The 12,873-nt window shown below is 42.8% G+C and overlaps 1 protein-coding gene across 9 annotated transcripts in view; it reads right to left on the minus strand.

The window, feature by feature from the left end:
* Window positions 1-12,873, minus strand: part of bach2b (BTB and CNC homology 1, basic leucine zipper transcription factor 2b) — a 388,463-nt gene that overhangs the window by 13,571 nt on the left and 362,019 nt on the right. For all 9 annotated transcript variants that reach the window (XM_070885374.1, XM_070885377.1, XM_070885375.1 and 6 more), the window contains one exon: window positions 1,120-1,326. In XM_070885374.1, coding sequence (XP_070741475.1) covers window positions 1,120-1,326 — 207 coding nt within the window. The remainder of the gene's footprint in view (window positions 1-1,119; window positions 1,327-12,873) is intronic.

Raw genomic sequence — 12,873 nt, forward strand, 5'->3', positions numbered from 1 at the left:
CCAGATTATCAAGGTTGGAAGAAACCAGCAGGAAATGACTGGCTTTCTCTTGCTCTTTATGCAATTTTTTAAAAGATTATTTTTAAGATTTGCTAATATCTAATGAATATTGCACCTGAGCCAATCAGGGTCAAGTGTGATACAGACCATGGTCTCAAGTGTGAGACTTTGAGGTACAACGGACATTCACCATGCGAAAGGTATTTATATATTGTTATAGCCTGAGCCATGGTTTCATGCAAGATTTATTCTACCCCTGTCCATAGCCAAGGAAATCCTGTTTGAGCACATGATATATCTAGTGGCTCACTTCGGTTCATAAAGAGGAACGAATTGTCTTTGGCATTGAATCCATGGAAGATATCCAAGGTAAACAGTCTAATAATGTAACAGTTGATCATTGTAAGTTGATGGATGCACTGCTTTCGAACGATAGGAACATTATACAGATTGAACCTCCCTTATCCAGAACTCCCTTATCCGGAACCACCCCTCATCCAGAACCATCCCCGGCCACTGGGTGGCACATGCGCGGAATTCCGACATGAACAAATTGAAGTCCTTCCTCGCTGTCGACTCCCGCAATCGCTGGCCTGACTCCGCGATCCACCGCCCCCCCTCCCCCCTCTCCCCCTAACCCCCATGATCTCTCTGCCGCACTCCCAACCCCAAGCCAGCCAGCCCCGATATCCCCTTGCTCAGTACCTGCAACATCCAATTTAACGTGACCACCCCTCGTCCGGAAACATCCCTTATCAGAACAAGTCTAGTCCCGAGGGTTCCGGATAAGGGAGGTTCAACATAACACACAATAAATTATTAAGCTTAATCTGTGTCCTTTTAAGGCCACAAGGTCTAATTGTTAGAAATGGGTCCTGAGGTTAATTAGAGCTTAATTCTTCTTAAGGACATCCTTAGGTCAATTTGAAGTCAATTCTTTCTCTGTAGATTGGTAGCTAGATGCAAATCTCTGGCTCCTTCCCAAGATAAGAGAAATCAATGGGAAGTAACTTAAAAAAAAAGATTGTTTTACTTCTGTAACCGTGTGTGAGGCTGGCAGTGAACAGACACTCACAAAACTTTGATTATAAATGGTTAGAAGGTTTGCAGCCTACTCACCAACTTTTGAATTTCACATTCCAAGTTCTGAATGCAATCCAGTTTTCTCTTCCGGCAGCGCTGTGCTGCAATCCGATTCTTACTGCGCCGGCGGACATCGTGAATAAACTCTAGCTGCTCGGAGGTTAACTTGTGCATCTTAACCATCATTTGGAAATCATTCCTTGGAAGATCTGTGATTTGATCTATTGGAAAGGGAAGTTTGACCTGCAAGACAAGATAAAGTGAATTGGTTATCAGGTACATAGGAACGGAAGAATTCTACCCAGATTATTAGCAGGGTTCCAATTCAAAAATGTACAAATTGAATGTAAAATGTGTGTGCAATGATCACTACAACAGAACACAAGGGAATATGTTGATTTACGTCCTGTAAATATGGGTTATATCTGTACAGAAAATCTGAATGATTTGTAAAGTAACATAAAACACAATACCAGTCACAATTATTACAAGATGTATGAGCCAGCAATGTACTTCACAGCAAAGTACAGTAACAATGCTGTACTGGATGCTTTGCATTTAACAGAGATGACAAATCTCTGGAATAACCTGCAGTCAATTTGAAGCCAGAGCCCAATCATTTTGCAACACAGTCTTCAACCTGCAGGTGGCACTAACAGAATGAGTCGTCATAAATCCTGGACTAGAATAACAATAGGCAGTTAAGCATTTTCATCCTTTCAGCACAGCTCACATTCTTGCATACTGCATTATCAACACACGACAAAGCACTTTCACTGACATTTAGACAGCAGCAACTGGAAAATTATAGTTGATGATGGAGAGAGTTATTTGGGAAAGCTCTATCATTAAGCAACAATGAAATGATACATCTATCATATAAAGCACACACACCTTCAACTTTCTAAAACTACAGTGCAGCGGAGTAATGCACGTTAAAACATTTTGCATAATTAGCACAATTTCATCATAGCAACGGTTTAAAAAATATAATGGTTTACGAAAGATATTGGCCCAGAATTTGCTGGAAAAAATAACGGAGAGTTTAAGGCACACTGTTATTAGTGTGTAAGAAAACCCACTAATTTGTGGTGAGCAAAGATACGCTGTGAGTTGCAAATTGCCACAAATTGCTGAACGATTTGTGTCACGCCGCCGTTAGCCGCACAAACATGGGAGCACGCCGACAAACTCCCCTTGTGCCAAGAAATGTGCCATAAATAGGAATTAAATTCTCCGCAGAAAGTTAGGGCTGCTATTTCACGGCATAAGGATCCTGCTAATGAGATGATTTATGGTCCTGACATGTGAGGCTCAGGAAGGGAACAATTGAAACTGCAGAGTCTCACTCCTGCATGTAGTAAATTGTTCTTCGAGGTTTTTTTACATTTTAAATTTTTTTCTTACTTTTCCTTTCTGCCTCTATTTTATCTCTTTTAATCCAATCTTTAATTTCCTCTCTTTATTTCTCTTTCTGTATCTAATTTGACTCTAATTCACCCTATTTTCATCTCTATTGTTCACTCTGTTTCTTTCTCTACCTTTAAATGTAATTATTTAAGGTCCTGTTGTTCACCAAGTTGCCCTCATTATCAATTTGCAGCACAAAAATAATTGGCGCTGGAGGGTGTGGAAAAAAATCCAACTCATGCCGCTCACCACGAGATGCCTTGCTCCAGGCAAGTTCTGGGCCATTATAATGGCATCTCGTCATTTAACTTAAAGCATTTGTTTCAACAACTTAAGTCACTTACTTGCATTCTCAAAATAACTATCCCCCGGTTTATCTTATGAATAAGTGAATCTTGCTTTTTAATAAATAACTTTTTCTTAATTGGTACTTCGTTAATAAACATGCAATAAATTCTTGTTGCAATAAATATATACATTTTCAACCATATAGGTTAAGTTTCTTTTGCTTATTTGTAGAGCGAGTCATTCTTAACCTATGGTGTCTGTTTACTTTCTTTCTCCTCCATTGCTTATTATTAAACCGTGCATTGCACATTGTTCAAGGCCTTGAATGCAGTTTGCAAACCTGTAAATAGGAGGTACCCAGAGCTGCTGCCCAAGACAAATCACCCTCCAATTGTCCTTTGCTTTTTGTGAAGAAGTTGCTTCCTGCTGCTCAGTGCACCCCCGCCCCCTCCCCCCCCTCCTCCTAATGGTTCTGGTGATATCTAGAACTCATATTGGTTTAATTCATGCACGATTTTTAGTTCACCAGTCAGCATGTTCACAAATATTTTTGCATGTTTATTAATCTGCTTATTTTAAATGAGTTAACAGTTGTATTAAAATAACGCAGACAGGAATTTATGAAAGGCTGTTAAATAGAACATGAAGGACATTAATGCTGAGAATTGTGGGTGAAAGTGCAAATCCAGTGACTTTGTGTGGCAATCATTAGTGGCTATTTATACTTGTGGTGCAACTCTCAATAAATCTAGCAAATGACAAATTCTCATCGTAGGGTGAATTCAGTAGTGCAGCAAGTAAGGCAGCTGCTAGATTATAATGTCACAGCACTGACCCAGTTATTGTATAACTATTCAAAAATGGGACATTCATAAACACTATGCGGGATACCAGCATACCTCAATTACATATTCCATACACTTCTGACCTGTAAAACGTTTGGGGTGCATCACCAACACACGAATCAAACCCTCACTGGAGTAACAATCCTCAGTCAATACATTATGTGATATTTAGCACTTGGTGACTTTGCCTTGATTGTTTTCGTACTTAGAGTGAGAACCTGTAGTCCTTCCCTTTTGCTGGTTGCTGAATCATGAACATGCAATCTCCTTGACAGGGAATGCTTTACAAGCCGTTAAATCCATTTAAATGCACAATTGAAATAAGAAACTTCTTGCCATAGCCCTGATAAGTGCAACCAGTCCCAACTATAGTCAACAATAGTTGGCTTTGCTATTGCAAAATCAGATTTATCTATGCAATTTTTCTGTGCACCCTAAGCAATTACATATATCAATTTCAGCTCCATACATGGTTATCACTAACGTTAGAAGCACTAACAATCCTAAAGACTGTCAAAGATCAGCTGAACAAATTTCAGATAAGAAATCTATGCAAAATACTCTGAACCAAATGGGAAGATTTGTTCCAAGACTCTGCTGTGTTTGCATAGACCCGTGAACCTCCAATGATAGCTGCTTGTGACAGATTGACACTATGAAATTTTGTGTGTTTTATGCATCGATGGGCTGCTCCCTGCTTGCCAAACATTTAATGTATAATTACAAGGTGACAGTCATGAGGTGGTACATGAAGAAAATGGTTGGCCAAGCAATTGGAGAAGCAGTTGGACCTGAGAATGAACTTAGCAACAGGTAGTAACATCTGGCAGAACAGGTGGCAAATATGTTTGGCCGCAACAACTTTACAAACTTCATCTACCTGAGGATTCTTTTTTTAAGCAAGTATACATTACTCTGGCAGCCAGCTTTACAAATAACTACTCACTCTATTTTTCTCTCTCCCTCCCACCCCAAGCCTCGATTCCTCAAACAAACTGGTCAGTTCTCAGTAATGGCGATTGTTTGGTTAATCGTGTCTCAAGGCAATTTGGCTCTGGGGCAAGTGAGTTATCACAGTAGAACATTCCATAAATCTTTTGTCTACACATGCATGCTGTCCAAAAAAAACCTTAGTCTGTTGTCAACTTTTTTCATTGTAAATAACTACGGTCACGTCTATAATGAAGACTGCCCATGTAAGCTTCTCACTGTAAGTGCACCCTCTTGCCAGTGATGGCTCCCAGCTCCTCAGTCTATACCACGGAGAAATTCCTAAACTCCAACCAATTTTACTTTTCTGCTTCGCAAATTGTGGTAATTTTCTTACTTAACTGTATTAAATCAAAAAGGTCATAATGTATGGCACAAATGAGCATAATGAAACAGTAGCTGCTGTCTAATTCTGGAAGAGGGTGGGCAACTTTACTGAGAAACCCAAGGGCAGCGCCAAGACCACCACGTCAGGACACCACCAAGAATAAAATAATAGGACAGAAGGAAAGACGCGTAGTGATTAAGTGACACCAGGCAAGGTTTTTAAAAGCTTGTAGATTGCAGGAAGAAGGGGAGTTTGAGGGAGTTAAGGTAATAAGTTAGAAGTTCCAATGAGTATTGATTTTAACACAGGGAAGCAGCAGCAGGATGCAGGACAGTGTATTTGGAGCTTAGGAGGAACTTGGGAGGAAAGGTCAGAGAAGCAATGGCCATAGCAGTACTGATAAATAAAGATAAGAAAAGTTTTGAGAGTGACAGGGTGGATGGTAGAAGTGTAGGAAGGATCACCCATCAGATGACAAACTTTTTCTCGTATCCTGTTTGTCAGTGTGATTAAAGGTGTTAGAAGACTAAATCTGTGGTAAGTGTCTGCGACTCGGCAATCTTCAGCTCCGAGTTGAGGAGCTGGAGTCCGAGCTGCAGACATTGCGAGACATCAGGGAGGGAGAAAATTACTTGGACCTTTTGCTCCAGGAGGCAGCCAAGGGTTGGGTGCTGGTAGCTCAGAGTGAGAAAACAAGAGTTTAGTAAGTGGGAGAGTTTGGTGAAGTGGGGGCGGGAGGTGTTGCTTTGCCTTGTTTTTCCTAACTTTTTTCCGCAGAGCAGCAGCGTACCTGAGCGGGAGCAGACCGAGGCCCGAGAGTGGGGATAAAAGCCACAGCAGACCACAGCATATGACCAGTGTGATCTCCTGGACTAGTTTCAATCACCTGGTTGGGTCGGAGAGGAATTTTCCCAGATTTTTTCCCCAATTGGCCTGGGTTTTTATCTGGTTTTTTGCCTCTTCCAGGAGATCGCACGGCTCCGGGTGAGGAGAACTCTGCTGTGTGCCATCACAGGTAAGGCAGGTAAGTGATTGGTAGTGATTGTGGGCTAAGTTTTTCTTTTAAATTAACATATAGCATATAACTAAATTCTAAAAATTAACCTTTATTTGTTTAACTAATCTAATAAACGATATAGGGTAAATACTTGATTAATGGTAAACTAATTAATTAAATTAAATAATGGGAAAACAGGAGATGTGTTGCTGCTGCAATATATGGGAGCTTCTGGACATTTTGGTCCAGGGCGACTACATCTGCGGAAAGTGTTCCCGGCTCGACGAACTTCGGCTCCGAGTTGAGGAGCTGGAGTCTGAGCTGCAGACATTGCAAGACATCAGGGAGGGAAAAAGTTACCTGGACCTTTTGCTCCAGGAGGCAGCCACACCCTCTAGATTAAATACTTTAGAATGGACAGAGACAGGAGGGTGTGACTGTGAGTGAAGCAGGTACGGGGATCCAGGAGGTAGTATTGCAGGAGCCTCAGTCCCTGCACTTGTCTAATAGATTTGAGGTTCTTGCGACTGCGGGGTGGACGAGCAGACTGACCAAGGCACCGTGGTGCAGAAAGCCATTCAAGTGGGGGGAGTAAAGAGGCAGGTGGTTGTAGTAGGGGACAGTATAGTTAGGGGGATAGATGGGGTTCTCTGCAACCGAGAGCGTGCGTCCCGAAGGCTGTGTTGCCTACTAGGTGCCAGGGTAAAGGATATCTCCTCCGGGCTGGAGAAGAACTTGGAGTGGGAGGGGGAGGAGCCAGTTGTCGTGGTACATGTAGGTACCAATAACAGAAAGAGGTTCTGCTGAGAGAGTTTGAACAGCTAGGAACTAAATTGAAAAGCAGAACCACAAAGATAATAATCTCTGCATTATTACCTGAGCCACGAGCAAATTGGCATAGGGTCAATAGAATCAGGGAGATGACTGCGTGGCTCAGAGGTTGGTGTGGGAGAAGTGGGTTTCGATTCGTGGGGCACTGGCACCAATACTCGGGAAAGAGAGAGCTGTTCCGTAGGGATGGACTACACCGGAACTATGATGGGACTAGAGTTCTAGCGAACCGAATAACTAGGGAGGTAGACAGGGCTTTAAACTAAATAAGGGTGGGGGGGAAGGACAGTCGTAGTAGAGAGCAATCTAGAATGCTAAAGAGAAAAGAAAAGGAAGCAATGCAGGAAAGTGATTGTGGTAAGGATAACCAGATTATGTCAGGAAGGGACAGAGCATACAAACAAAAGAGTGCACTAACAAATAGGGTCCAGGTAAGAAAAAATAATAAAATAAATAGGGCTATAGTACAAAATAATATTAAGATGTCTAATAATGTTAAAAAGAACATTTAAAAGCATTGTATCTGAATGCATGAAGAATCTGTAATATCAGCCATGATCTTATTGAATGGTGGTGCAGGCTCAAAGGGCCGAATGGCCGACTCCTGCACCTATTTTCTATGTTTCTAATAAGATAGATGAATTAACAGCGCAAATAGATGTAAACGGATACGATATAGTTGCAATTACGGAGACATGGTTGCAGGGTGACCAGGATTGGGAACTGAATATCCATGGATATTCAATATTTAGGAAGGACAGGCAAAAAGGAAGAGGGGGTGGTGTGGCATTGTTAGTAATGGATGAAATCAGAGCAATAGTGAGAAAGGATATTGGCTCAGAAAATCAAGATATAGAATCAGTCTGGGTGGAGCTAAGGAGCACCAAGGGGCAGAAAACATTGGTGGGAGTTGTCTATAGGCCTCCAAACACTAGTGGTAGTGTAGGGGACGACATCAAACAGGAACTTAAAGATGCATGTAGCAAGGGTACTACAGTAATCGTAGGTGACTTTAATCTACATATAGACTGGCCAGACCAAATTAGTAATAATACTGTGGCAGATGAATTCCTGGAGTGTGTACAAGATGGCTTTTTAGACCAGTATGTTGAGGAGCCTACTAGGGAACAAGCTATCCTACATTGGTTATTGTGTAATGAGAAGGGGTTAATTAACAGTTTTGTTGTGCGGGGTGAGTGACCATAACATGATTGAATTTCTTAAGATGGAAAGTGAAGTAGTCCAATCCAAAACTAGGGTCCTAAATCTAAACAAAGGAAACTATGAAGGTATGAGGAATGGTTTGGCTATGATAGATTGGGAAGATTCATTAAAAGGCATGACAGTGGATAGTCAATGGCTAATATTTAACGAATGCATGAAATTGCAACAGTTATCCATTCCTCTCTTGCATAAAAACAAAAAAGGAAAAGTGGCCCAATCATGGCAAACAAAAGAAATTAAGGATAGTATTAGATCCAAAGAGGAGTTATACAAAGTTGCCAGAAAAAGTAGCAAGTCTGAGGATTAGGAGCAGTTTAGAATTCAGCAAAAAAGGACCAAGAGATTGATTAAGAGGGGAAAAATAGAGTATGAGAGTAAACTTGCAAGGAACATAAACACTGACCGCAAAAGTTTCTACAAGTAGCTAAAAAGAAAAAGATTAATGAAGACAAATGTAGGTCCTTTACAGACAGAAACAGGAGAATTTGTAATGGGGAACAAGGAAATGGCAGAACAATTAAATAAATACTTTGGTTCTGTCTTCACAGAAGAGGATATAAATAACGTCCTAAAAATGCTAAGGAACCAAGGGTCTAGTGAGCAAGAGGAATTAAAGTAAATGATAATTAGTAAGAAAATAGTGCTGGAGCAACTAATGGGACTGATGCCAGATAAATCCCAAGGGCCTGATGATCTGCATCCCAGAGTACTAAAAGAGGTAGCCATGGAAATAGTAGATGCATTGGTTGTCATCTTCCAAAATTCTATAGAATATGGAACAGTTCCTGCAGATTGGAGGGTGGCAAATATAACCCCACTATTTAAAAAAGGAGGGAGAGAGAAAAAGGGGAACTACAGACCGGTTAGCCTGACGTCAGTAGTAGGGAAAATGCTAGAGTCTATTATAAAGGATGTGCTAATGGCACACTTAGATAATTTCAACGGGATTAAACAAAATCAGCATGGATTTACGAAAGGAAAATCATGTTTGACAAACCTCCTGGAGTTTTTTAAGGATATAACTGATAGAATAGATAAGGGAGAACCAATGGATGTTATGTAATTGGATTTTCAGAAGACCTTTGATAAAGTCACACATAGGAGGTCAGTGTGCAAAATTAAAGCATATATGATTGGGGGTAATGTATTGGCATGGATTGAAAATTGGTTAACTGACAGGAAACAGAGAGTAGGAATAAACGGGTCTTTTTCGGGGTGGCGGGCAGTGACTAGTGGGGAACCACAAGGATCAGTGTTTGGGCCCCAGCTATTCACAAAGATATAAATGATTTGGATGAGGGAACCAAATGTAATATTTCCAAGTTTGCTGACGACAGAAAACTAGGTGGGATTGTGAGTTGTGAATAGGATGCAAAGACGCTGCAAAGCGATTTAGATAGGTTGAGTGAGTGGGCAAACACATGGCAGATGCAGTATAACGTGGATATCCACTTTGGTAGGAAAAACATAAGGACAAAGTATTATTTAAATGGTGGTGGCTTGGGAAGTGTCGATGTACAAAGGGACCTGGGTATCATTGAAAGCAAACATGCAGGTGTGGCAAGCAGTTAGGAAGGCAAATGGTATGTTGGCCTTCATTGCAAGAGGATTTGAGTACAGGAGCAAGGATGTCTTACTACAGTTATAATGGCCCCAAGTTTCCACATGATTTGCTCCTGATTTTAAGGAGCAACTGGTGTAGAACGGAGTATCTTAGAAATTGGTATTCTCGTCATTTAGTTTGCTCCAGTTCCAGTCAGTTAGAACAGTTTCACTTTGGAACAGAATTTTTTTTTCAAAAGGGGGCGTGTCCGGCCACTTACGCCTGTTTTCAAAGTTTCGTCAGTGAAAACTTACTCCAAACTAACTTAGAATGGAGTAAGTGAAGATTTTTGTACGCTCGAAAAAATCTTGTCTACACTTTAGAAAATCAGGCGTAGGTTACAAATCAGGCGTAGAGAATGGTGGGGGGGGGGGTTGTTTAAAGGGAAGTTTACAAACATTAAACACTTCAGTTTTACAAATAAAGAGCCATCATCAATAATATATGATAAATACATCAATAAATCAACCAATAAATCAATCAAAAAAAATTAATAAATAATTTTTTTTTTAAATCAATAAATAAAACATTTTCTACTTACTGACTGCAGCACCGGGAGCCCTCCAACAGCGTGCTGGGATGCCTCCCTCAGTGTGTCTCTGTCAGTGTCTCTATCTCTCTGTCTGTCTGTGTCTCTGTTTCTGACAGCGAGGGGAGGGAGAGAGGGGGGGAGCAGAGGGAGGGAAGGGGGAGGGAAGGGGATGAAGGGAGAGGGATAGGTGAGAAGGGAGAGGGATGGGTGAGAAGGGGGAGGGATGGAGAAGGGGAAGGGGGGAGAAGGGGATAAAGGGGAGAAAGGAGATGGGGGGGAAAGGAGATGGGGGGGAGAAGGAGATTGGGGGGGGGGGGAGAAGGAAATTGAGGGGGGGGAGAAGGAGATGGGGGGGGGGGGAAGGAGATTGGGGGAGGGAGGCTGAACGGGCCGGGCCCGAGACTTCGGGCAGGGCCGGCCCCAGCACCAGATTTACAGGTAGGTGGCGTTGGGTCGGGTCGGGGGGGGTAGTGGGAGGGAGGTCGGGTTCGGTTCGGGTCGGGGGGAGGGAGGGAGGGAGAGGGAGGTCAGGTCGGTGTCGGGTCCGGTCCGGGGGGGTGGGGGGAGCGGGTGTCGGGTCCGGTCCGGGGACGGGGGGCGGGTGTCGGGTCCGGTCCGGAGGCGGAAGCGGGAGTCGAGTCGGGTCGGGAGGAAGCAGGAGCTTGCCATGGGAGGAGCCTTATTCACGCAGCCCCAGTGAGGCCATTCGGCCAGGACTAGGGGCTGTGTGCTTCGGGCCCCTCCCACACAGTTTCGGGCGCCTGGAGCTACTGCACTTGCGTGCCCACTGTAGCACGCATGTGCAGAGGTCCCGGCACTGTTTTTGGCGCAGGGACCTCGCTCCGCCCCCTACAGCTCCTGCTGCGCTGCGCCGAGGGCCAGAGGACCTGCAGGGAGGTGGAGAATGTGGAGGTTTTTTTTAGGCGCACTTTGTGGCGCGAAGAATGGGTGTCCAGGTCGGGACTGCGCCATTATAGGCGTGGCTCAAAACTTGGGCCCATAGGGCCTTGGTGAGACTGCACCTGGAGTATTGTGTGCCGTTTTGGTCTCCTTACCTAAGAAGGGATATACTTGTCATAGAGGGAGTTCAGCGAAGGTTCACCAGACTGATTCCTGGGATGGCAGGACTGTCGTATGAGGAGAGATTGGGTCGACTAGGCCTGTATTCACTAGAGTTTAGAAGAATGAGAGGGGATCTCATTGAAACATATAAAATTCTGACTGGGTTGGATAGACTGGATGCGGGGAGGATGTTTCCCCTGGCTGGGAAGTCTAGAACAAGTGGTCACAGTCTCATGACATGGGGTAGGAAATTTAGGACCGAGATGAGGAGAAATTTTTTTACTCAGAGGGTGGTGAACCTGTGGAATTCTCTACTACAGAAGGCTGTGGAGGCCAAGTCACTGAATATATTTAAGAGGGAGGTAGATAGATTTCTAGATACAGAGGGCATCAAGGGGTATGGGGAAAAAGCGGCAATATGGTGTTGAGATAGAGGATTAGCCATGATCATATTGAATGGCGGTGCAGACTCGAAGGGCCGAATGGCCTACTACTGCTCCTATTTTCTATGTTTCTGTGTTTATGAGATAGGAGCAGTAACTTGTGTGCTTGGGCTTCATAGTTTAGCAAGACTAATTCTAATAGTGGGAGATAAATCAAGTAAAAGTGTTAATAAAATAAAGAATGGTAATGTGCTTTCATTCATGCTATAAGTCTGACAAGCTTGATGCGTGATCTGGAAGATCTTGCAGTGGTTGATAGATTGGACAGCATTAGCATCAGAGAGACCTGATGAAATTATTCCAATCAATGGAATACATATCTAGAATGCTATAAATTGTTTAGAAGAGAGCGTATCAGGAGGTAGTGGGGCAATATATACAACCTCCAGTATTGAGGCACAAGTGAGAGAGAAAACAGAAAAGGGTAGGGCAGATACAGAATCATTTTGGGTAGAATGAATAGACGGTAACAGAGGTAAACTATTACGGAGGATATGCTATAGACACCCCAGGCCAAGGTTAAAGCCTTGATCCAGAACTGTAGGATGAGATAAGGAAGGCAACTAGTAAGGGACAATAGAAATTGACAGAGACAATAATGTCTCTGCAGGTAAGGGTTTTCTGGAGTTAATGGAAAACTGTTTTACGATTCAGTTTGTTAGAGAACCAACAATGGAAGAAAATATCCAGGATTTGATTATGAGTAATAGGGACAATCAAATCTCTAACACCAAGGTGGATGGGGCTTTAAGTACCAGTGATCATAACGTGATCACATTTGACATTGAAAGAATTAAAGAGGTTACAAAACTCAAACAAAATTGCCAAATTCCTTTTCTGCATTTGCAAGTATTCCTGGGTGTGTTTGGGAACTCAGTGCATGGGAACGCTTAAGAGACAGAACTCAAACACCCATGGAGCCAGTATCATTAGTCTTTACACTATCACAAAATAAGTTAGAACTTGAGCAAGCTTGTAATGTGCAGGCTGTGGCATGTAATACCATCTCAGTGGTTACAGGTTATATAAGAACATAAGAAATAGGAGCAGGAGTAGGCCATTTGGCCCCTTGAGCCTGCTCCGCCATTCAATATCATGGCTGATCTGATCTTGGCCTCAGCTCCACTTCCCTGCCCGCTCCCCATAACCCTTCATTCTCTTATCATTCAAAAATCTGTCTATCTCCACCTTAAATATATTCAATGATCCAGCCTCCACAGCTCTCTGGGGTAGAGAA

The sequence above is a fragment of the Pristiophorus japonicus genome, chromosome 7 (genome assembly GCF_044704955.1).
Source record: "Pristiophorus japonicus isolate sPriJap1 chromosome 7, sPriJap1.hap1, whole genome shotgun sequence".
Taxonomy (NCBI): Eukaryota; Metazoa; Chordata; class Chondrichthyes; family Pristiophoridae; genus Pristiophorus; species Pristiophorus japonicus.